The 26595-nt window shown below is 43.7% G+C and overlaps 1 protein-coding gene across 1 annotated transcript in view; it reads left to right on the top strand.

Annotated features, from left to right (window-relative positions):
- Window positions 1–26595, top strand: part of SETBP1 (SET binding protein 1) — a 261719-nt gene that overhangs the window by 87121 nt on the left and 148003 nt on the right. Inside the window, exon 3 of the mRNA XM_031051384.2 lies at window positions 24813–24884. Coding sequence (XP_030907244.2) covers window positions 24813–24884 — 72 coding nt within the window. The remainder of the gene's footprint in view (window positions 1–24812; window positions 24885–26595) is intronic.

The following is a 26595-nucleotide window of genomic DNA, read 5'->3' as shown; positions in this document are numbered from 1 at the left end:
CCTCTACTGTCATGCTTTAGAGAGGGGGGGAATATGTATCTTAGTCCTCCAGTTATAATACAATTATTTGGTGCAAGGGAACTTTTTTTTTTTCCACCTGAATAAATTAGTTGTTAATTAAAGCTTTTTGATGTAGTGTGAAAGGAGTTATATTTGATACCAACAGCTGTATGCTGTTTGATTTATAGTCCTTTGGGGTGTTGTTGGTTACAGCAATCCATTTCTCTCCCCCAACCATAATCCACACACACACTCACCTCAAATGCCATTAACTGGTACTGTGTTTTCAATTAGAAGGAGAATATTTTTGCTGTTGTTCTCATTTCCCTATGCATCACTTGAAAAGGAGGGGAGCATCATTCCATCCCAACACACCCAGTCAGTTGCCAGCACCTATAATAAATACTCTGAGAAATGCAGTAATATTCTAGCCGCTCCAGCCACTGAGCTGGCCTCATTTGGAGCTCGGATCAGATGCCTTTATACAAATGCCCGTAGCATGGGGAATAAACAAGAGGAATTAGAGATGTGGGCACATCTACGGGGCTATGATATAATAGGCATCACCGAAACATGGTGGGATAGCTCCTTTGACTGGAGTGTTGGAATGGAAGGTTACAGGCTTTTTAGAAAAGACAGGCCCGTTAGGAGGGGAGAGGGAGTTGCCCTTTGTGTTAGGGATAGGCTAGAGAGTATGGAACTCTGTCTGGGGACAAGTGATCAGTTAAAAGAAAGTTTGTGGGTCAGGGTTAAGGGGGAAATCGGTGATGGGACACATTACTGTGGGGATATGTTACAGACCGCCTGATCAAGAGGAACCTGTGGATGAAGAACTCTACAGACAAATAGGAAAAGCCTCACGCTCACAGGCCCTTGTTCTCATGGCAGAATTCAACCACCCTGACATCTGTTGGGGCAACCGTACGGCCTTGCACAAGCAATCCAGGAGGTTTCTTGATTGTGTGGAAGACAACTTCCTTATGCAAACAATAAAGGAGCTGAAGAGGAGAGGTGCCCTGCTTGACCTCGTGCTCACCAATAGGGAAGGGCTCATTGGAAATGTGACTCTCCAGGGAAGTCTTGGATGCAGCGATCACGAGATGGTCGAATTTGAGGTCCTCAAGACAGTGAGAAGAGTGTGCAGTAAACTCACTGCCCTGGACTTCAAGAGAGCAGACTCTGGGCTCTTCAGGAACCTGCTTCGCAATGCTCCATGGGATATAGCCCTAGAGGGCACGGGGGCCCAAGACTCTTGGTTAACATTCAAGGATCACCTGCTACAAACTCAGGAGTGTTGCATCCCGACTGGAAGGAAGTGCAGCAGGAGGGCCATGAGACCCCCTTGGATGGATAAGGAGCTGCTGAGGAAAATTCGAAGGAAAAAAGAGACTTATAAAAGGCGGAAACAAGGACAGGTGGCCTGGGATGAATACAGGGATGTTGTCAGGGTAGTTAGGGACCAAGTTAGGAAAGCTAAGGCCCAATTGGAGCTAAACGTGGCTAGGGATGTTAAAGATAACAGGAAGGGATTTTATAGGTATGTAGCAGCTAAAAAACAGACTAAGGACAATGTAGGCCCCCTCCGGAAACTTTCGGGAGAACTGGCTACACAGGACTTGGAGAAGGCTGAGGTTCTGAATGGCTTCTTTGCCACGGTCTTCACTGTTAAAGGCTCTGACCACAGCACCCAAGTCTTGGAAGGCGGACACAGGGACTGTGAAAACCTGGACCTTGGGCCCACTGTACATGAGGATCTGGTTCGAGACCATCTTAGGAACCTGAATATACACAAGTCCATGGGACCTGATGAAATCCATCTGCGGGTCCTAAAGGAGCTGGCAAATGAAGTTGCAAAGCCACTGGCAATCATATTTGAAAAATCATGGCTGACAGGTGAAGTTCCCAACTACTGGAAAAAGGGAAATATAACCCCATTTTCAAGAAGGGAAAAATGGATGCCCCGGGGAATTACAGACCAGTCAGTCTCACCTCTGTGCCTGGCAAAATCTGGGAGCAGATTCTCCTGGAAGGCATGCTAGGGCATATGAAAAAGAGAAATGTGCTTGGTGACAGCCAGAATGGCTTTACTAGGGGGAAATCCTGCCTGACCAATTTGGTGGCCTTCTATGACGGGGCTACAAAAGTGATGGACAGGGGTGGAGCAGTTGACGTCATCTACCTGGACTTGTGCAAAGCGCTCGACACTGTCCCACATGACATCCTTGTCCCTAAATTAGAGAGACATCAATTTGATAGGTGGACAACTCGGTGGATAAAAAACTGGCTGGATGGTCGCACTCAGAGTTGTGGTAAATGGCTAAACGTCCGGCTGGAGATCAGTAACGAGTGGTGTCCTTCAGGGGTCGGTGTTGGGACCGGTCTTGTTCAACATCTTTGTCACTGACATGGACAATGGAATTGAGTGCGCTCTCAGCAAGTTTGCCAATGACACCAATCTGTGTGGTTCTGTTGATACGCTAGAGGGAAGGAATGCCATTCAGAGGGACCTTGACAGTCCTGTGAGGTGAGCTGATGCCAACCTCATGAAGTTTAACCATGCCAAGTGCAAGGTCCTACACCTGGGTCGGAGCAATCCCAGGCACAGCTACAGGTTGGGCAAAAAGGAAATTCAGAGCAGCCCTGTGGAGAAGGACTTGTGGGTGTTGGTCAATGAGAAAATGAACATGAGCCAGCTTCAGTGTGCACTCACAGCCCTGAAAGCCAACCGTATCCTTGGCTGCATCAAAAGCAGCGTTACCATCAGGTCGAAGGAGGTGATCCTGTCCCTCTACTCTGCTCTCGTGAGACCTCAGCTGGACTATTGTGTGAAGTTCTGGTGTCCTCAACATAAAAAGGACATAGAACTGTTAGAACAAGTCCAGAGGAGGGCCACGAGGGTGATTAGGGGACTGAAGCACCTCCCATATGAAGACAGGCTGAGAAAGTTGGAGCTGTTCATCCTGGAGAAGAGAAGGCTGCGTGGAGACCTCATAGCAGCCTTCCAGTATCTGAAGGGGGGCCTACAGGGATGCTGGGGAGGGACTATTCATTAGGGACTGTAGTGATAGGACAAGGAGAAACAGGTTGAAACTTAAACAGCAGAGGTTTAGAGTGGATATAAGGAAGAAATTCTTTACTGTGAGGGTGGTGAGGTACTGGAATGGGTTGGCCAGGGAGGTTGTGAATGCTCCATCCCTGGCAGTGCTCAAGGCCAGGTTGGATGAAGCCTTGGGTGATATGGTTTATTGTGAGGTATCCCTGCCCATGGCAGGGGGTTGGAACTAGATGATCTTGAGGTCCTTTCCAATCCTAACTATTCTATGATTCTATGAAAAGATCAACATATCATCACCTTGGTCATTTCCTCCATTGTATAGTCCTGTAGCAGTGCAGCAAAGACATTTGTGATGCTGACAGCATAAAGGCTCTGCTTTGGGCTGATGGGTTGATCCTGAGCATGGTTCCCTAGTATAGCACATCACACCTGAAAAGAGGTGTTTTGTGTATATGTGTATATGGCAGAGGATTTCCTTTCAGTGCTCATCTGCTTAGCTATGTATAACTGGCTCTCACCAGGCCATGGACCACATGCCAAGAGTATTTCCTAGAGGATGTGGCATCCCAAAGGGGTGTCCTATAACATCCTTACTTCCCTTCCTCACCGTCAAATTGGAGAATGGCCATAGAAAAGCACTAATGGCTTTTGCCTATTTTTCATGGCAGTCACTCATAGGTTAAGAGCTTTGCTATATGTGATGCTGTTTTAAATTGATTCATAGCACTTTGTTCATTAGCTGTAATCAATGTGTTTGGGCACAATGTGTATTTCTTCACACTGTTTTGCAGTTGGGCTTTTGTGCCTGGGAAATAGCAGTGGGACTTCCCAGTCTTGTGGGCTAACACACAGGGTGTGTTTCAGAGATGATCCAAGCTCAGATGAGCAAAGTAGTAGGAACACCTTCCCATGCAGATGACAGAGAAAGACCTGCTTCCCCAAGAATCCCTACCCCAGACAAGGCTGTCCTACTGCTGTCATTTAATATGTTTTAATCCAATATCAGGGGTGAAATGGGTCTTAATTAATTGCCTTCCACTCCAGGCTCAAGAGGAAAACCCACTTTGGAACAATTTTAGGCAATCAAAATATGCAGGTCGTGAGGCTGCTGGCAGAGTTCCCTGTCTGTGAGTAAATGAGTGCAGGTTTCCAGCTCTCAAAGGTTAGGTCCTGGGTTCAGCAGTAGCAGTCATTTTTCACCTTCTTTGAAGCTAGTGCAGTACTGTTTTTTTGAATTTCAGCCTGGGAACAGCGCTGATAACACCAATGTTTTTAATTGTTGCTCAGTAAAAAAACTGGGGGGAAGTATTCGTAAGGACTAGATCACTGCTCGGGTCAGCTTGGGTATCAATAAGCAGGTGGTGAGCGGTTGTATTCTCTTCCCTTGCTATTTCCCTTATCATTATTACTATTGGTGGTAGCAGTAGTGGGTTTGTGTTATACCTTAGTTACTGGACTGTTCTTATCTCAACCCGTGGGAGATAACTTTCTTTTGATTCTCCTCCCCATCCCTCCGGATGCAGGGGGAGGAAGAAGGGGGAGGAGTAAGAGAGTGGCTGCGTGGTTCTGAGTTATCAGTTGGGCTTAAATCATGGCAGGGCAGGAGAAGTATTTCTGAAAGATGGTAGCTGAATGTGTGAGCTTTTGGCAAACAAGAAGAATTGGAAAACAGAATGGCTTCCTCCTGTTCCCTGCTTCTTCCTATGAAGCATGACTGTCACCATGGCCTCAAATCCTTTCTATATCTGTTGAGTCTGAGCCAGAGTTTAAGGACCTGGAAGATGGTGAAAATCACCTCTGTTGCAGATAGGCGGCTGAAGAGAAGTGGAGATGCCCATGTCATGTCACCATGTCTTTTCTTTGCGCTCAGTGCAACTGTTTTTCATCCTTTCCCTGCTATTATTTCTTTTCCCTTCCTGCTACCTTTGCAGTAATGGTGGGGGCAGCAGTGGCTACCTACTTAGCTCAGTTTCTGGAGTCCCATATGTATTACATTTTTTGCTATACTTTGCTGGTGTGCACATGTGGTGCTTTGTCTGGCTGCGAACTGTGGACTTTCCAGAAGGGCTTCTAGGCCACTGAGATTGGCAGGAGACTTTGGGAATGCACTACACCTCAGTGTGATGGTAAATATCTTCTAGTTTTAGTATTACATTGCTTGTTCCCTTTTCTGAGAAGGGCTTATTTATCTAAGGATCAGTTTCATATTCAAGTTCTCAAAGCTGTAGAAAATATTTTTATTACATTGCTGAGGGATTTTCTGTTTGTTCTATAATGTGTTGTTTTGGTAGGACCCACACAAATAAAGTATTTTAAGCTTCGCAAATGGATTTGATAATGGAGAACAAAAAGAGAAAGATTGTTCCTAAGGAGTTTAATTTTATGTACCCTTGACAGTTATTTTGCAACTTTTGTGCATTTTCTACTTTTCATTCTTGGGTTTAGTTGAAAAGGGGAAAAAAATAAGTAGTTATCAAATGGGGAAATTAAGATTTTTTGCATGTATATGGAAGAAAACATGTATTTTCTGTTGTGTGCAAGTCATCTGATGCCTGGAATCCAGGGTGGATATCTTATGGATGTCTCAGTTTGCCTCATTTCTGCAATACTAACTGAAGACTTTAAATGAAGAATATCTGACCTTAAATTAATACAAAGTGGTACATGGTCAAGAACTGGAATACCATCTTTGCCAAGGGTCCAGAAAAGCTATTCTAAGATTCTCTTTGCATGATACACTCTTGTGATGCTTCATACAAGTTCCCAGCAAGGCGCTATAGTCTTCTGAGCTAGATGAAGAAGTCCTACTGGTCTACTGTTGCTACTGTGCAGACATTCTAAAATTCTGGCTTCTGAATTATTCAGGCACTTGAAGAGAGGGGACAGAACAGAAGACATGTTAGCTGTGCATGTTTCTTGCAGGTGTATGGAGCCATCAGAAGTTACCAGTGAAAAAATTAATAACAGAGTGAGAAAAGCAGAGGGAAGGCAAGAAGGGAGAGTATGAATGTCAGCAATGAAGGCAGTGAACCTGTTAGCTCAAGGCAAGAGAGGACCTGTCTATCAAGGGCTGTTGAAGGGGCTGATGAAAAAGTGTCTGTACAATTGGGAAGGTGACAGGGGAGGTCAAAGTGAGAGCCAGCGAGCAGCAAACAGGGATGGTGAGGAGAAACCACATGGTAAGAACCAGGGCAGACTGCACAGCTATGGCTGCACAAAGCCATTAGATAGGCTTACTTGAAAAGAAGAACTTAGGGTGTGTAATTTCTCCCTTTCCTCCATAAACAGCATTTGGTAGGGGGTGTGTGACAAGGCAGCAGCAGTGACTCCTGTATTTGGGTTACTTAACATGCACCACTGTAATATGATTCCATAGAGTTTTGGAAACCCCCTGGATTTCTCATCTATGAAGACCAGCATTTTTACATCCCTAAGGTTTCCATTATCAAAGGTTCTTATGACATTTTTATTTTTGTGGGGGTTGTATTTGTTGGTTTGGTTTAGTTTGGGTTTTTTTGCTAGTTTCTTGGATGCCTTTTTTCTTTTTTTTTTTTTTTTTTTTTAAGAAGCTGTAATATCTCTATTGTTTGAAAAAGAGCTTTTGAATTTTGGCAGGGACAAAAGTTCTGCAGCAGAAGACACATGCCTTTCCCTTCTCCCATGAAACCCACCTCCATTCTGGCTGAGTTATGAGCTGTACAAGATCACCATTCCCCATGTCTCACTTGTGTTTCTCAGCAAAATGTTGGCAGCAGGTCAGAATAATAACTGAACAGGATTATTCCACAGAGCCATACCCACAGCACTGCCAAAACAAAAATAACAGAGAGAAATCCCGGGGACTTGTGGTGCAGGACGGGGACTGGTGTCTCACTCCTTGCAATCTCCCACTAGCGGTGGTTGTAGCAAGTCTTGCCAGCCAAAGCAGTGCATCCCTCTGATGACCCTCAATGAAGGAAAAGATGGGTCCATTTTCTGAACCTGTTTTCTGTGTTCACACTGCTGAATCAACCAGCTAAAAGAATTGGAAGTGCCAGGTTCATCCTCACAGGTCCAGCCATGAAGTGGGTTGGGGCCCAGAGGTGTTAATGCCATCTTGACATGCCTTTCGTATCACATGTGAGTGCCTCAGTCACGCTGCTAGGGAGACACCCACTGAAACAGAAATAAGTTTTCACAAGTAGCTGTAAAGTTGGGAAATTCATGTTTTTTTGATAGTCGCAGTCTAAACCTCTTTTTTATGGCAATGACCAATGTAATAAACACACTGACAATGTGTGTATCTATACATATATATACACATTAGATGATAGACATCTGGATGGCCATGTAAGCATCGCCATATGGCATGTATCATGTTTAGACTTATATAAATGGAAATTACATTTTGCAGTGGTACAGTGCAGAGCAGCAGCATAATCCAGCCATTTCTGAGAGGCAAATCTAATAAAAATGTATATTTGCTGACAAACACAGGAGAAAACTCCATGTTTACATACATGCACAAGGTGCTGGGCACATTGGTGATGCTTATCAAGCAAAGGCGGCCGAATGCATCTGTGTTTGCATCTATACAACCTCTTTATTTCCTTTTGAATAGCAAGGAGGCTCTCCTTCCCAAGACCTGCAGGCTCTGTTTCTGACAATGCACAACCATGCTGCTTGTTGGAGTGCCTGTCATTAAGCAATGTGCTGATTATTCTGGCAGCTCCGCTACTCAAGTCCCCGTGGACAAAGTCAGACATGGAGAGAATTGAATTTCGCCAAGGATGGGGCTAAAGGTCGTTCCATGCAGTGGACAGCTGTTTCTAGTCAAATCGAAAATATTGCTCCAAGTGTTACCAACAGAATAGCTGATAGCTCTGTTGTCAGTTCATTTACACTTGCATCCTGCTACAAATTAAACTGAAATTGTGGTGCGTTGAAGGAGAGGGAAGTCTGTTTTCATCCAAGTGACAATTCCTTATATCACCAATTTCCAAGTGTAGCCATTATAGATCATTGCTAGGGCTTTTTGCAATTTCCAGTGATGAAGATTTAAGATCCTGATTTTCTGCCATGGGCAAAATTCCCCTTAGTACCTGCTGTCACCTTCTAATCCCATAGGTTGAAAAGGAAATGCAGAGCTCTGGTAACTTCCCTCTTTTCTCAGCTCTGCTCACAAAGAATGCTATAAAGGACAGAATTGTTCTGTGATTTCTCCCACTTTACAAGTTTTCTTTTTCCCTTTTTCTTTTCTTATTATTTGGTTTTTTTTTGTTTGTTTGTTTGTTTTTCCCAGAAGCAGGACAGTCAAATTCAGACAAGAGGAAAACTGAAATATCTTGATTCTCCTACAAACTATTCTGCATTGAGGTCAGGTGTAGCAGAAAGAGCAGCTCAACAGCACTGCTCATATACCAGTGCTCATCTCAGCCCAGCACAGCATCTTCCCCTGAACCCAGTCCTAAGTCTCTCTACCAGCAAGCCAGAAAATACCTTCTGGGCAGAAACATAGCCTTTCTCAGCATCCTCACTGAGTCCTAGCAACTAAGATGAAAGCCTGGAACCTGACATTTGGAATAAGCTTGCCCCAGAATATCGATGTTAATTAGCTTGTGTTATGAATGGCTTAAGTTAGACACCAGCTGCAATGGGGTATTTTGATTTGGGTTGTGGCTCCGTAATTAGATGCACATAAGCTGGCTGGTGATCTGGCAAACAGCATTTTTCATTGCACGGTTAGGATGACAAACTCTTCTGTGTCCTATCACCTGTTTTGCTGTGAAACTTCGGCTGATGTACCAGTGGTCAAACACAGTATTGAGCATGAACCGAAGTCCTCCCCTGAGCCACAGCCATGGTGACTCAGTGACTTCAGAACTTCTCTCCTCATGCAGCTGAGCAAGACTTTTTTTATTTATAGTGCAAAATGCTCCTTCATATAGTGACTGTTAATGTTAATGTCATCCTCCCCTTTGATCTGTGCCAGCTTTCACCTTCCTCTCTTAACCTACCATCAGTGCTTAGAGTGGAATTTGGAGGAAAATGTGTCCGATGCTGTCATGAAATAAGTTAGAACAACACTGATGATAGAAAGGTATACACAATTCAAATTATAGGTGAGTGAATGTGTGCAACTCTGGTGGTGTGGGCATGTGTGGTGTTCTCACCTACATCTGGGCTAGCTGTAGTAACCACAGGGAGTTACCTATTTCAGGCATTATCTGTGTTAGGAGGAGAGGAATCGCTGTGGGGAGTCCCTGGCGATTTTTTTGGATGGAATTGTCTGGGTTTTAGACCTCTTTTTTTTTTTAACAGATGAGTCAGGAGGTAAATGCTTCTTTTTCTCCCAAATCTGGGAATGTGAGAATAAAATAACCAGACAGCAACTTTCTTTAATGTGCGGAAAGGCAGAAAGTAAAGAGACAGCTTCACTGTTCCTGATGCAGAGCCTTTATCAACTCCATAAATACAGGGCATATGCATGTAATGGCTGACTGCATCTCAGATTGCAATACCAATGTTTTAAAAGCGTGCTGACGGAGCATCTGCTTATTTCATTACTCCTCCAATGTCTTTGCAAGCAAGTCATGCATTATACAGTACCATCTCTAGCAATGCATGACCGGAGGGGATAGTCTGTAAAAATTGTGGATGGTACATTGCTTTCCCTTACCTTTCAGGAGAGAGAAACATGAGGAATGATGCATTCAAATAGTAGGCAGAATTTGCAAAATAAAAACCTATTTGCAGTGCACTAGGATTTGCATTTCTTGCTAAAAGAAAGAACTACTCTATCTCATTACTATGTGAGCTGGCTTCATGCACAGCAGTGCAGATATCATTTTCAGTAAACTACTCAGAAAACATACTGAGGGATACATTATTAGTCAGGTGAAAAAAGGAAGCATCATGCTTTATCGGAAAACAGATAATGGTGGTGAGTTACAAGAGCTTGTGATGAGCCTTGACATTACGAGAGCAATTTTGAGGAACCCAGGTATAAATTTAACCTGGTCTTGAACTTGGACTGTTTTCCTATGCCATCACCATGGCAGAGGAGGTAAACAGTAGTCACACTGAATTAAAGTTTCCCTTTTAGACTAATTAAAATGCTGGATCTCAATGCCTTGCTTTATTAAGCAGGATTTAAACTTAGTAAGGGCTGAATTTCTCAGCTGTGAATACCTATTTACCAACACGCCATTGCCTTGGCTCAGTGTCCAAAATTCACCATCCTTAAGCACCCAAACATGTAGACCTGAGTATGTCCACTGGCTTTCCTTTCAGTTCTCCTACCTTCCCTGCCCATGGGCTTGTGAGCCAATGTCCTGAGGAAACATGAGTTTGTTATGTTTGTTTGGATACCTACTGTGTTGTTTATAGAAGAAGACCCAATGGAAAAGCTGTTTGTCACTGAAGAAAGGGGCCTGAAGGGAGGATCCATACTTCTGTGTAACACTGTGATAAGTCAATATTGGGCAATAAGGCATATTGACCCATCTACATGTATATCAATTGTAAGTCTATTTTTGGTCAGAGAGTTTAAAAAGCTATTAGCTGTCAAGATGTTTATGTGAAATGAGTTTCTGGGCCTCTGTCCAGTTGTTCATAACCTCACTTACTTGTTATACATACAAAAAACTAAAAACTGTGCCTGGATCTAGTAGATGTAACAGGGATGAACATGTTTAAGAGGTCCATGGAAATGCCTTTCAGTTCTGGATTACACAGGGAGGTGGGCAGGAAAAGAGTCTTAGCTTTATAGGCTTTTGTAATTAATATCCATATCCAAGGAAATAGTGTAAGACATTTTCCACAAATATTCGTTAGCTGTTGGGAGTTTTATAAGCTTGGCTAACTTTGTACACTTTCTCCCACCATCCTGTCATGTTTGCTCTTGACAAATATTCCAGCAAACATGTTTGCAAGCAGGAAAGTTTGTGAATAGTGTTAATATTGAAGAATATTCCTGAATAGTGCCTTTAATATTCCTGCTGGAGACCTGATTCCAGGGGTTGTAATATCCCACTATTCAGGAGACAAACATCGGCATGTCATGCAGATGTTTAACAGCCCATGAATTGGGAAGAGATCAAGAAGAGTTTTTAGAAGAGAATTTCAAATACATATTTTTAGGCAAACAGCAGTCTGGTAATAGTTCACAAATCAACAAGCTGTATATGTCAACTGCCTGTCTCTTCTGTAGTGTCCGGTTTCTGGGATTTAAGGTCACCAACAAATTTTTAAAGCAAAACCCAAATATTTTACATGCTATTCTCAATTTCAATCTGGAAGAAAAGACATGGTTTAATTTTTTTTTAATCTCATCTGTTTAAAATAGTTTCCATAACATTGTTTCTTATTGATCAATCTCTAAATAAGTGGCTCTTGCTCTTGACTCACACTTAGATGAGTTATTCCGAAGGCTTTTCTTTTTGTGACAGCAATGAATAAGTCGATGGTTATACTAAGTTTTCCTAAGTGCACTATTAAATAGGCAAAACTTCAACAATAAACAGGCTGACTGGATCAGTGATAAATTGAAAAGAGGGGTAGCTGTGTATTTTCAGGCAGAAGAATCATCATGGAAATTGTCCAATTGCCATGCACTTGGAATAGGCCTACACAGAAAAACACTTCAGATAGGTACTGGACATTAGCTGCTCTTAAATCAAGGAGACTGTGCTTTGGAAAAAAAAAACCCAAACAACAGTTGTCTCATCAATGTCTGTCGGAAGCAAAACCTGTAGGCTTTATTTAAAAATCTTGTAAGTTCCTCTTGTCATCATGACTTAACTAACAGGCTTGATATTTTACATTTCCCCTACACGAGGAAATTTATGGGCAGTTAAAGATGCAAAAAGAAGAAAGAAATCTTCCCTTACCTTTTTGTCCAGGGTTGGTGTTACTGTTAAATACTGAGTAAGTTTTTCTCTTACTCAGAATTCCCAATTTTCTCTTCTGTTTGCCCTGTCAAAGGATCATATTTGTGAGTGATAGTTTCAGGTGAGGGTGTATGGTATATTCATGGTGTTTATGTCCAACAGTAAGTAGGACTTAAGTTCTCTCAGTGGGTTGAAGTTCAGACCTCTGTGTTTTCACCCTGCCAGATATCAGGGCACTGGCAGTTCCAGAAGATAATTACAGCTTCTGAGGTTGCCAGGTTCATCACTGCATCCATTGAAAGCCTTGTATTACTGAGCTGAAGGTGAGGCTCAGGGTGTAGAGTGGTTTCCCTTCTGTGCTGCTGGCTGGCTCTGACCCTCAGCAAACCTGCATCTCTTTCCTGTGCTGTGCAAATAAGATAGTAGTATCTGTCTCACAGGGGGTGTTAAGAAGCTTAATTCATTAGTGTTTACAAAGTGTTTCTAGATCCTCACATGGAAAGCTCTATAAACAGACAAAGTATTACTAATTGCCAGCTTACACTGAGTTGTAAAGTGAAAATAAGGATGGCTGGAGGAAAGAGGAGCTGAATTTTCTGATGAGCCGCATCAGTCTAGTGGCTTTCAGTTAAAGCCTTTGTAGTTTGATTTCTCATTACCATCATCTTAAAATTCTCTATTTGACCTTCAGTTTGTTTTGGGAAAAAACAGAGTACATCGAAGTCTGTGAATGGGGCTTCCCATCCTAACGAATAAATCATAGGCTTAATTTGGGTAATCATTCCTGAATGTATACCATGAGGCATTACTTTAAATAAAATGAATCCTGATTTACAGAATATGACTTCCACTGTGCTGTTCGATTTACAGCAAAATAAATTAGAAAAATAAATCTTCCACATCTTTATATCCAAGGAACATGCCATGGTGTTAATATTCAGAGCAATTTCAAGCGTATGGGTGGGTTTTTCTGTTTGTATGGTTTAGTTTCAAGACTTTTGTCATCTTCATTTAGCCCTGGCAGGAAAAAAACAGACTGGTTTATTCAGTCCTTTCCACTTTCTGAATTTCCTGCAATACCACAGCAATGTCGTGCTTGGGCTCCTACTTAACTTTTTGTTAGATTTTTGGAAGACATCAGGAATTGGAATAAGTTGGGGAACTTGTGTTATTTGTATTTATAAGTTCTGCTGTTATATGCATTTTTCTGTAAAGCCTGATTCTTAAGAACCAAGCTCTGTAATAGGCTTCTCCTAAAATTAATCATAGAAAAGGAAAGAAACTTAGTGCTCTTTCACTGTTTAAAATTCACCACATTTTATTTTTTTTTCCTCAAACCACACTTTTCAAAAGGTATTGAATAGCCATTTCCCACTTGGCCTTCAAAGGGTGAAATCCTCATCTGGTATAAATTGGCGTAGCTCTGTTCAAATCAGAGCGACTACATTAATTCACTCCAGCTGAGGTTCCAACTCTTAAAAAGCCAGTGAGGAGAGTTTTGCACAGGATGGATTTTTGGGCTGAGTGGAAGGTTTTGTTGTGTAACTTAGTTATGTGTCTAAGTTAAAGGCTGTGGGAACCTGTCTATTTGACATCTGCAGCATAGGCAGCAAATGCTTTGGCAGTTCGAGTTAATGCCTTTTGAATTTGCAGGTTGTTTACTTTCAGCTTGAATGTGGATTTGCTTTCAGGCTCAATGGGAAATCTAACATAAGAAGTAATAGGACCAGCCATCTGTCCAAAAGGGTATGAGAATTCCTGGTTTTGAATCAATAATAGAGATCAGGGACAAGTTCACTCCCTGTGTAATCTCTGGCAAATTATCAATGTGTTCCTTGAATTTCCAACCTGGGACCCAATCCCTCTGGTCCAATGTGAGCCAGCATAGATTTAGGAGATGAGACTTGTAAAATGAACACGATCAACATCCTTTTCCAATGGTTTCTCCTACAAACAAGCGTTGTTCCAGCCCGTTCTGCCTTTGCTCTGATTTACAACTCATTTTGGCATATGAACCATGCACCTGTGAAGTAGTCCTCTCCATTGTCACTGAAGCCTGTGATCTCAGGGGAGCAGTAAACAGCACAAGTGAACAGGAACTCCCATCTCTCACCAGCATTTCCTGCAAGTAAATATCAATCCATGTGTTAGTCACAGGCAAGAGAATGGTGTAACAGCTGGATGGATTGGGTCACTTTTCCAAAAAAGCTCACGGCCAGGTTTCTCAACTGTTCAGAAACCACTCTTGAAAAGGTCAAGATTTTTACTTTCTTTCTTTCAAGCCAAAAGTTAAACCCATCTCCTTCCCCCCCCCCCCCAACTAAGATGCTGTACAAGAGCCAAGTTGCAACAAAAATGATCACCTGCACCTTTTAGCAGAACACAATGAACAGATTTTGCAAAGAACACAGCATATGATGGGTAATGGAGCTGCTCTCAATTCAGAAATGGTTACATGAATGGGGACTTGGGCTTCCTCTACCTGTCTTGGCCACCCACAAGAAGTACCATCAGCTTCAGTGAGAAAATATTTTGATTATATATAGTGTGCTGTTCAGAAGGCGTTGCCCTTGTTTTGGAAGCCTCTGTAGCATAAACTCTTGGTCATACTTTTTCCACTGACTTCATCCACCGTTTCCATTGACTTGGATAGAGTTATCCTGATTTGTACCAGCTAAAAACCTGAGTCTTGACCTCCAAACAGCTTGGATAAGCTGCAGATCATTGCTTGAGAAATTAATAAGTTATAGGAAAGACAGGAAAAAAGACTACAAGAAATCGTTAAGGAAGAACATCATCTGGTCTTTAACACCAGAACATTCATTCTTTATCACATGTAGAATGAATGCATGTGCTTTTAACCTTCCCTGGGTGAATAGTCCAGGGACGCAGGATATCTGACAATATCCTTAAAAGCACACAAGCCTGATTCTATATGAGGTACACACTGAACAACAATACGTAAAATTTCCCAGTGTAAAGTCAGACAGAGATCAAAACCAGCCCTGCAACAGCCCTGTTTGTCCAGAGGACTTAAGCAAAACACCTCTTTCATCCCAAAAGCACCATCCCCAGGCTATTTTGCCTCAATTGCACTCTGATTTTAGAAAACTGGAGGGCACTGAGTAATGTGCAGACTGTTTTCTCTCTTTTCTTTCAAATTAGGGCTGCTGCAGATCTGATCAGTTTCAAGAAACAAGATTACCTTCAGAGTCTGGATTATTTTTATTAATTCAATAGTATTTACTGACTAATAGCCACCCAAGGCTAACAGGCTCATTTGGACTGAGAATGCTGTGATCCCTCATACCATCCATAGGAAGAATAGCTAGCTTATAGATAAGTAGTGTGCTTGCTGTTTTGAGACCTTACTTGGAGTATTTGTGTACAGTTCTGGTGTCCTCAACATAAAAAGACATGGAACTGTTAGAACAAGTCCAGAGGAGGGCCACAAGGATGATCATGAATGAACATGAGCCAGCTTCAGTGTGCACTAACAGCCCCAGAAAGCCAACTGTATTCTGGGCTGCATCAAAAGGAGCGTGACCAGCAGGTTGAAGGAGGTGATCCTGCCCCTCTACTCTGCTCTCGTGACACCTCACTTGGAGCATTGTGTGCAATTCTGGTGTCCTCAACATAGAAAGGACATAGAACTGTTAGAACAAGTCCAGAGGAGGCCACGAGGATGATCAGGGGACTGGAGCACCTCCCATATGAAGACAGGCTGAGAAAGTTGGGTCTGTTCATCCTGGAGAAGAGAAGGCTGCATGGAGACCTCATAGCAGCCTTCCAGTATCTGAAGGGGGCCTGCAGGGATTGCTGGTGAGGGACTATTCATTAGGGACTGTAGTGATAGACAAGGGGTAATGGGTTGAAACAAACATCAGAGGTTTAGATTGGATATAAGGAAGAAATTCTTTACTGTAAGGGTGGTGAGGCACTGGAATGGGTTGCCCAAGGAAGTTGTGAATGCTCCATCCCTGGCACTGTTCACGGCCAGGCTAAGCAGAGCCTTTGTTGACATAGTTTAGTGTGGGATGTCCCTGCCTATGGGATTGGAACTTGATGGTCTTAAGGTCCTTTCCAACCCTAACTATTCTATGATTCTATGATTGCAGTGGGATAAACCAAGGCCTGTAGTCCTCTCTTAGGGAAAGCAGCTTGTTTTCCTTCCAATTTTCATGTAGCCTTCTTTTCTTTTAAAGTTTTCCATAGAATCACAGCATCATTTTTCCTTATTCCCCTTGTATGTGTGCAGTCATGAGAAGCAGGATAGATTGGAATTAAATAAACTCAGTCTAAACTTCAAGTCAAAGACTTTGTGGGTTTAGGTTTTCCTTGAAACTAGAAGCAGAAGAGCCAAAACAATGCATAAAAGAATAAGAACTAAGCTGTTTTCATGGTATTTTTGGCATGGACAACTGCTCTGAGAGATACTGGAAATCATGCAAGAAGGGTCTGTTCTTGAAACATTTCCAGCCCTGATCTGAAGTCTGAGGTCTTTAAATAAGCATCTGCATGCAGGGATTTTTATCCAAAACAAACCACCATATCTTTTGTAGTTGACCCATCACCAATTGTGATCTCCCCCTCCACATCTCTCCCCATGCACTTGTGCACGCACACGAGTTCTTAAAGCCATTCTACAAGCTTTTCCTTATCCATAAAATTTTAACTGCCTCTTGAGCAGTGACAAAGGCTATGCAGTGCCCCATGCTGCCCAAAGGATTTCCTCTCACAGCTTTACGACACATATTGAGATTGCTTTCGTCCCCCTTCTTCTTTGCCGCATCTTCTCTGTGTTTTGAACGATTGTTTTTTTCTGTTCCAGCCTGGAAAAAAACAGTGTCCCTCCCCCCTTTCCCTGGCAGCATGGGTGACAGAAAAGGAGAAATCAGCACAGTGTCAGCAAGAGTTTAGCCCCACAGCTGGGACTTGAACTTTCAGCAGTGGAGCACAGTGCTGGGTCACTGCACTAAAGCAAGCCAGATTGATGTGAAGTGCTTGCTCACCCTGGGAAGGGAAGCATCAGTAGCCAGTTGATAAAAATCTGTAGGTACTATCTATTGTGAGCTCACAGCTGTGAAAGCTGAGTTTTCCCAGGGAAAGACCCCCATGGAGTGTATATTTACCATTGTAACCCCCAAAACGACACAATATTTTGTGTGCTTGCTTCACTGGGGGGATATAACATAGGGGCAGTGTAGGTTTTAGAGCTGTTGAAACTGGAGATGGAGTGTATAGAGTCAATGTGCTGCATAATGTGTGAGGTTTTCAGCTCTGAAGACCCGAAAGATCATGTCTGCCAAGAGTTAATGTGCTTAGTAAGAGGATGTTAAAATATTCTTTCCCACTCCAGTTTGCAACTGAGAACTTGTTAGTCTGTAATATCTTTTATTTATAGAGCCTTTGACTCAAAGGATCTGAAAGTGCCTCTATCTGGGAGTCACTTCAGTGATACTCCAGGCAGGGGTGCTTCTCTGCGGGAGTCTCCAGCTGAGGTTTCAGGGTCTGCTTTGCCATGGACAAATGTGAGGGATGTAATTTGCCTTGCCAAATGCCAGCACTTGGTACTAAAGGCTGGAGGGAAAGGCAGAAACCCACCCTAAGCCTGAGGAATAGCAAAGAGAGAAAACAGACATGTAAACCGTCTGGGAGAAAGGATTCAGATGGACACCAGCTGACTTTGGAAGCAGATGATGGCAGGAACTATAGCCAGTGCTGGATGGCATGCTTATACAATAGGCCAGGGACAGTGAAACCACTACTCAGAAGAGGGGATCTAGTGGCCCTACCTGGATATTGCCCTGTTCACCCCGGCCAGCCTGTAAAAAGCTTCAGTCATAGAATCATAGAATCATAGAATAGTCAGGGTTGGAAAGGACCTTAAGATAATCCAGTTCCAACACCCCTGCCATGGGCAGGGACACCTCACACTAAACCATATCACCCAAGGCTTCATCCAACCTGGTCTTGAACAATGCCAGGGATGGAGCATTCACTACCTCCCTGGCCAACCCATTCCAGTGCCTCATCACTCTTACAGTAAAGAACTCCTTCCTGATATCCAATCTAAACCTCCCCTGTTTAAGTTTCAACCTGTTTCTCCTTGTCCTGTCACTACAGTCCCTAATGAAGAGTCCCTCACCAGCATCCCTTTAGCCCCCTTTCAGATACTGGAAGGCTGCCCTGAGGTCTCCCTGCAGCCTTCTCTTCTCCAGGATGAACAGACCCAACCTTTCTCAACCTGTCTTCATATGGGAGGTGCTCCAGTCCCCTGATCATCCTCGTGGCCCTCCTCTGGACTTGTTCTAACAGTTCCATGTCCTTTTTATGTTGAGGACAGTAAAAATGCACACAATGCTCCAAGTGAGGTCTCACAAGAGCAGAGTAGAGGGGCAGGATCACCTCCTTCAACCTGCTGGTCACACTTCTTTTGATGCAGCCCAGGATACGGTTGGCTTTCTGGGGTGTGAGCGCACACTGAAGCTGGCTCATGTTCATTTTCTTATTGACCAACATCCCGAAGTCCTTCTCTGCAGGGCTGCTATGAATTTCCTTTTTGCCTAACCTGTAGCTGTGCCTGGGATTGCTCCGACCCAGGTGTAGGACCTTGCACTTGGCATGGTTAAATTTCATGAGGTTGGCATCAGCCCACCTCACAAGCATATCAAGGTCCCTCTGGATGGCATTCCTTCCCTCTAGCATATCAACAAAACCACACAGGTTGGTGTCATTGGCAAACTTGCTGAGGGCACACTCAATCCCACTATCCATGTTAGTGACAAAGATGTTGAACAAGACCGGTCCCAACACCAATCCCTTGAGGGACACCACTCGGTGCTGGTCTGTGGACCTTTTTCATGGGACACATCCCAGTGGCAGAGGTGCTCCTCAGGACACATGCTCAAGGCTTCGTTTACAAATGCACATGCACATATCCCTTAATGAGTGCAGTCACAGCAGGGGATCTGCTTATTTTAAGTCCACTTCAGTGCCTGCCTATCAGCTGCTCCACACACGGCAGCTGGTGGTGGCTGAAGGACCAGCTCCTCCATGTGGCTTCTGGCAGCTAAAGGGTATCATCCAGCCCTCTGCTTCTCTCCTGTGTTATATGCTCAAGCCAGGGAAGCAAAAGTCAGACCAACTGATGAGTTTATGATTCCAGCCTGTGATTTCTGCTTCATCCACAGCCAGGAGAGATTTTGCCAAGATACATATTAGGCAGCTGCTGAGGACACTGTTGTTTTGTCTGTACCACCCCAAGCATGCTGTGTGTCTGCCTGTCTCCTGGTCTGTCTCTGTGACCCTGCTTTCGAGACAACTGTGCTGCTATTCCCCAAAGTGGTCAGAGCACATTTGGTGAGAACCAGCCTTTTCCTGGCAGTTTTGTTGGGCCTCCTGAGGGATCCAGCAGCAGAGGCACCGGGCCTAAGACACAGCAAATGCCCATCTGTTTCACTGCCTTCTAACTCCCATGGCTTCCAAGGAGTCCTAATGTGTTTCAGTGGACAAAGCAGTCCAAACAAGCCCATAAAAAGCCCCCAGGACACCAGTGGCTGTGTACGATGCCATACCCTGCTCTATGTCTCCAGTGTGGCTTGCAGCTTAATGCAGTCATACCATCATGTTAAAATCTTCTCTCTTCCCTCCCAAGCTATCCTCATCATCAGCATTATTAGATTTTTTTTTCTCAGATCTCTTTCCTCCAGGCACTAGACAACGTGCATTTTACACCACTTTATCTTCATCGTGCACATGTCCGCATTTCAAACTCTGGTTTAATTGGAGTCACATCGCTGGCTGAAACTTGGCTCTCTCGGGTGCTTTCCATACAGAACATGCATTTTTTGCCTCAACCTTTTTCTGCCTTCCAACCAAACCTGTCTCTTCCTTCCTTTGTGGAAGGGCTGGGGGTTGCATCCTTGCATGCACAAGAATTGCACTGCCTGCTTTTAGGGAATCTCTCACTCTCTCCTTCATCCTCAGAGAACAGCGTACATATGTTGCACATATGTATGGGGTATTTTTCCCCTCTTCTTGGTCCATTCACATTTCACTCCCTTTGGTGCTTCATCTTCATGTGCTACTTTGGATTTATGGATGGGAGTGGGAAGGAGTCCCTCTACGGACAAGCTAAGAGGGAAAAAGGGAAAAAAGAAAAATGACCCAAAAATGAAAAAAATAAGATAATAAATATTTGGGAGGAGGGCGTTTAAGAGGAGAGAAAAACACATCAAAGCTGGTGCCAGGCTGGAACCAGCAGCTGGTTGCCAGCACAGCAGGCTGAGAAGTTGTTAGTGGAAGTGCTCAGTGCCATGTTTGGGTTGCTTAAAAAAATACACCCTACCTCCCTCCCTTGTTATTCTGGCTCTGTTTTTCTGCCTGCCCCACAGGCAGGAGGAGGAACTGGGTTGCCAAATGTAAGCTTGCAGAAAGTTTGCTTGTACAACAATGATAAGGGATGCAAACAGGATGTGTCCTGCCCCTTGACATGTGCGTGTGCACATGGGTGTGCAACCCTGAGCACTGCAGTTTTGGCAGCTGTGAACTGGATTGAAGCTGCTAGGTGTGTTGTGGGTCAGTGGCTCTCCACTCTGAGGAGATGCCAGTGCATTGGCAACCATGGCACGATTTCATTTGCCGATGTGATGGGAGGAAGTGGGAGGGCTGTGGATGAAGCAGAAAGGGGTGTGTGTGTAAGGTTGTAACGCTTGGCTGGAAAAATTTAGAGGGATACAAAGGAGAAAGCGATGAAAAGGGGTAATGGGGAGGGGAAGGAGGCTGTGAACTAGATGCTGTAGAGGTGGGAAGAGATTTATGTTTGCAGAGTGGTTTGGTTGGGAGTAGGCTGTGAGGGTGTGGGGTGCCGCAGGCAGTGCTGGGGGTGCTGCAGTGAGGCTAGTGGCCCCATCGGCGAAGCGGCGGAGCTTAGTTTTCTTCCTATGTTTTTCCTCCTCCCTCCAGTGGGTGCTCGGAGGAGAAGGCAAGACAAAAAGCTGAACCGGTGCCAAGAAGGAGCTGCAGCGACTCGAAAATGGCACTCTGCACCGCACTAATATTTCGAAGCTGGGCTGCGCTGAAGAGCAGCGGAACGTGCCAGGAATGAGAATGGCTGCGTCCACAGGGCTGCTAGCCAGGCTCAGGGGTGTTCCCCCTCCTCCCTGCTTCCCCTTTGCCTTGTAAATGCGACCCTTTTCTTCTCCATTCACCACTTGTAATATTTTGGGGTTCTTGGAAAGAGAGGGGACCCTTGCTGGGGACTTGAAGTAGGGAATGGACAGAAGGTGGATGGCATCTTGAACCCTGGGTCTGGTTCAGTGTGGCAGAAAAGCTCTGCTTGTAGCCAGTGTCTAGCCCATGTGTGCTTGTTACTGTGCTCACCGGAAAGGATTATAAGCAGAGAAGGGGGGAGTGTGCTCATCCCCTCCTGCCATCTCCGTATCAGGGAGGAATTTAGATTTTTCATTAATTTTAGCTCATGAGGAAGAGAAGACTTGATTCCCAGGGAGTTTTCTGATTGTTTTCCTGTTGCCACTCCTTCCCCCCCTCCTTGCTGTCCTCCTCCTCTCTCCATACCCATAAGGCTGCTCTCATGGTTCTGTATCCTGATGCAAGGTTACTTGTAGGACACACGAATCTCTGCAAGGTGCAGCGTCACCTGCATCCGTGCTCCCCTCCTCTTTCCATTTGCTGAGGGGCGAGGCAACTTCCAGGCGGCTCCATCGCTCAGCTGAGCACTTGTCTAATGCAGTGTCGGTGCTTCAGTTGCAAAAGCACCTTCCTGCAAAGCCTGCCTGGATAAAACAAACAAAAATGTCATACACTGCTGAAACTTCAACAGCCATTTATAAGGTGGATTTATTTGCAAGAGATGAGCTGCTGTTTTGCTGTGATATTTGTTTAAAAAGAAAGGTTTTGCCCTGGACTTGTCCCCTCTTCCTTCTGTTCACAGGCTAGGAAAAGGCACATAAACATACCTTTTTTTTTTTTCTTTTGTAATGGGATTTTGATTTTTTTTTAAAACCCTTTTAAATTATTACCACCATAAGCATTTCTTGTAGTAGTTCGATAGTTGAAACTGAATGCAAAGATTTTCCTACCACCAGATGAGCATGATTGTTTCTGGATTGTTCCCTTCCAGATCTGAAGTTTTAGATTGGCTTTACAGAAATTAGAGGCTAGAGAAAGAGAAAACTCCTGCCTTTGGGTTTGAAAACAGGTCCAGATCCTGTTTTAACAGCAGTTTTAGCACTCACACAGCTGGTAGGTCAAGTTCAAGGAGACCTTCCTAAAGCACAGGCTGAGGCTCATTAACTTGCTGCATCTCAGAAGCTTGTGTGGGTTGTTGGATTGTTAGCTTGCCCCAGTTTGTAGTCCCAGGCATGGGATGATCCCCATTACCTTTCTCTCACCTGAAAACCATGCCCTAGTACATCTCCAAACCACTTCAAACCTCACCTTTGGTTTCAGACACATAGACCTGGTTTTGGAAAACCTAATTCTGTCTGAGCAATGCCTTCTGGAAATACTGTGATAAATAGTGGGTAATTTAAGGGAACTTAAAGGTGTTATCCAGCCTGCTTTCCTCACATTCTTCTCACAGCTCTTTGCAGACCAATGGTCTTTCTTCTGCAGAGGATTGAAAGCTCAGTCCCAAATTAACACTGTTGGGAGGTGCACTCATTTCTGAGGTGATGCCAGCAGGTTTTGTATGGAGTAAGATGTCTGCAGTGACTGACCCCTTGCTCTTCCTTGGCCCTCATCTGTGCCTTGTCCCATGTAGTTGCCACAGCTCCACTTGGGCTTATGCAGAGGACACACTTTCATCTCTTCTTGCTCTTTTTATTTTGTTGCAAATGAAGGGTATGTAGTGCTTGGCCCAGAGAGCATGAAGAAGCCATGACAAAAGTCATCAAGAGGGTTAGGCACACACCATGGAGGCACCAGTGTGTGTTATACCTTCCACCAAATCCTAACTGTTCTTCATGAACAAAGTACATAAGTAAAATGCATGGGTTCGTAAGCACACATATGCTTGTTGTTTGATTTTCAGTTGCCTCTTTGGACTTAATGAGATAAGCTGTGTATTTAAGCTACCATCTTCACCAATGGACATACCACCTAGACTTCTCTGAATTTCCCAGAAGTCCTTGCTGATACTTTTGCCTGCAGCTGCATCTCTTTCTCTAGTCACAGCCTCCTCTTTTTAACCCGAGATACTTGGCCATGGATTCCAACCTACAAAAGCAAATGTCAAGAATGGGGATTAAAGCCCACATCAAAGTAAGCAGAGGAGACCCTAACCCACCATGCAGCTGCACAAGGTCACAACTCATGCTTTCAGATGTGGAGCCAGCTTGTATTTACTACTGATTTAAATCTCTTAATACTTCAGTTATGAAATAACAGTTCCCAACAGATTTATAGAGAGGATACCAAAGGTACAAACAAATATTAATTTGCAGCATCCAAGTACCCAAAGTAGCAATGTGGTGTTTGGTACTCAGGAAGGTAAACTGAGGACAGCAAATGAAGATGTCTTCCTAAACCTTGATATATCAGAACACAAACCTCTGTCATCTCCTCAGTATCTTGACAATGCTCTGGCATAACATAGCATGAGTAAGAGATCTTGTGACAAAAATATTACTTTTGGACTTTGTAGGTGGTCCAAGTAAGCCATCTGGGCAGCTTGTTCATACTTTCCAAAGAGCCCGGCAAGGCATTGACGAGGCAGCTGAATGTCTTTGGTTTTATTGCTCCTGTATCAGAGTTGTCTCGGGATGTATTTCCCTTGAACATGATGTCTCATGAATCTCAAGTTGCTTCCTTCAAATCTTTCATTGTTTTAACACTTTATAATAAGAAATGTTGTCAGCTTGGAGTTGTTATGACTTGTGTCTGAAAGGGTTAATCTGGAATACTCTTCCAAGGCTTGTCTTCCATCCCTTCTCACCACACCTTTTCCACTCCTAGTCTTTCTTTTTTTTTTTTTTTTGACCAGTAACCTCACATTTCTGTAATCTACATGTGCAAATGCTTTGCAGTCACAGTCCAGTAGCTGGGTTAATCTCAGACCCCTGAAGTGGCAGATGGTTGATTTGTTGCTGATTCCAGTTACAGCAAATAGTGCTACCTATTATCTTTGCACAGGCTGCCGCTTAAAAGGATGCCTTAGACAAAATCAATGAAAAGCAAAGCAAAGCAAACACTCTCTGATCTGAGTCATGACAGGTGAAAATGTAAAATATTTCACCTTTGTGTGAAGGGCTGCAGAGGTGGAGAAAGAGTGAAGAGGAGGTGAGAAGGGAAGAAGGGGAGAAGAAGGTCTAATTTTCATACCAGAAGTGTAGGAGCACAGGGCAGAGTGAGTTTGCTGCAGTCACGATGTTGAATCACAGGCATTTACCCCTTTTTAAATGGTTTTGCAATGTGGTAATCCTTGGCTTCAGCTGCCTGCTTTTAACTGTTAAACAAAGCAGGCGGGTTGGCATCCTGTGACACCTTGCTCTTCCCAAGCTTTTCCAAAGCTGGTTGTCATAGGAATCCATGGCATCATTCCCTGCCACCATAGCTCATTGTATGCCCTAGGGCTTTGGGGGAAAGCTGGGATGGTCCTGTGATGCCAATACGCTTACCAGAGCTACTTGGGAGGCGAAACCTATGCACCTGCATGAGTTATGGAGCTTGGGGAACCTTCCAAAACCGAGCAGTGCTGAAGGCAAACCCCAGCACTGGGTGTTCAGGTTGTGGTGGTCAGGGAGTAGGATATATGGAAATAGAGAAGGGCAAAGTGAAATTTTGGATGCTTGTGACCATTTTCTGCGCAGTCATTCCCACAATAAAGGTCTTTTCTTTTCTCTTTGCTCTGGGAAACTCCACAGAGTCAGATGAAGAATCTGGGACGAGACTGTGGGTTCCCTGTGCAGAGTGCAGTGACAAAATCTGTGAACAAGGTAAGAACAAGGGTTTGTGGCTGTGAAAGTTTTTGTTTCTTCCTTTTCCCCTTCCAGACCATTATTGCAGTTTTGGACGAAAAAAATGTAGATGTATGGTAGCATGGAAACTGATATTTCAAGTGCTAAGCAGAAGAGTATAAAAAGAACAAGCTAAAGGTGTAAGGGTGTTGAGGCACTGGAATGAGTTGACCAGGGAAGCTGTGAGTGCTCCATCCCTGGCAGTGTTCAAGGCCGGGTTGGACAGAGCCTTGGGTGATGTGGTTTAGTGTGAGGTGTCCCTGCCCATGGCAGGGGGGTTGGAACTGGATGATGTTAAGGTCCTTTCCAACCCTAACTATTCTGTGATTCTAAATCAGGCTTCTTTTTAATTCATGCCATTATGATGGTTTGGGTTTCAGAACAGTTTGCATTGTATCCAAATGAGCTGTGTGTGAATAATTGTTACCAGCCTCCGGACACCGGGGCCTAATTAGGATGTAAGAAAAAGCCTTAAATAGGACATTTGTGTAGTGAGTTTCCATATGTCTCCTTGTACAATTTATTTGCTTCACTCCATTGAGATATGATGAGAATGAAACTCCTAGAACTGCCTTTGACTCTGAAGCTCTTCTCATCTCCTCTGCAGTTATAGCCCACTTTTAACTGGGCTATCAGTAGCCCACTATTAAGCAGATAATACCTATTTTCCTGTGTTCTAAAAGAAAAAGCTACTGTACTGCTATTCTTATGCCATGTTGCCCATGTTTCTCTCTTTCTGAGTTTCTTATGGAAATAGAATGAGAAATGCGAAAACGGGCTAAGAAAATGTAATGCTGTCAGAGAAAGCACAAAAAAGTTAATGCAAGATGATCTTGAAGGACTACTACCTACAATATTTACCTAAAACCCTGCTGAAAGCTAATGTTGTGATATTTCAGTCAATGTATACATGCAGTTTGAAGTGCTCCGTGTTGGTTCTTTTCACTTTCTTCAAGCTAAAATGTGAGGAAGGGAGAAAGGTAGGAACAAGGCTGACTGAGTTTTGTCTTAGTTTTGAATATTTAGCTCAGTCTGAGCTAACATGCTCTCTGGGATTCTCTCTTCATGTTATGTTGCAGGAAATGATCTTTCAGTGTGGTTTCAGCAGGTATCCTTTATTTCCAAACACTTTTTTACATGTATGACTCCACCCCATGCTTCATGTGTTCTGCTTCATTCCTTTAGTCCTATCCTCTTGAAGTCCCGAAGTCAGTGAAACTTAAATGTACAAACAAGTGCCAGTTTCTACATGGATGATCTTTAATAAGTGCTCAGGGTTTTGCTTGTTTTGTTGTTTTGTTTTGTTTTTTTTTTCTTCCCCAAATCAGGCCTTATTGAGTTTCTCAGTGAAAGATAATTCCACTTGCAGTGATTTTGTTTATGATAATTCACTTGCGTATTCCCTTCTAGGAGTTGTCATGGACTTCCAGAAGGGAGGTTAGTGCTGGTCCCCTTGCAGTGATAATTATAATCAGACCTGTCAGCCTTCACACAGTCTGTGCTTATCACTTGCATTTAGGAGGATTTTTCCTGAAGCCTATTACCAGTGCTGCTTCTTAGGGAAAAATAGTAATGATTTTTTCTGCTAATCTTTGATGGCTCTCAGCTTTGAAAGCCCAGAGAGGAGCAAAATGACTGCCAGTTGCTGTTAAAGGGACTGTCTGTTGGTCCTGGTGTAGAGCTCTGCATC

Source organism: Melopsittacus undulatus, chromosome Z (genome assembly GCF_012275295.1).
Source record: "Melopsittacus undulatus isolate bMelUnd1 chromosome Z, bMelUnd1.mat.Z, whole genome shotgun sequence".
Classification (NCBI taxonomy): domain Eukaryota; kingdom Metazoa; phylum Chordata; class Aves; order Psittaciformes; family Psittaculidae; genus Melopsittacus; species Melopsittacus undulatus.
The sequence above is the reverse complement of the archived record's forward strand: the minus strand, read 5'-3'. Positions and strand labels throughout refer to the sequence as shown.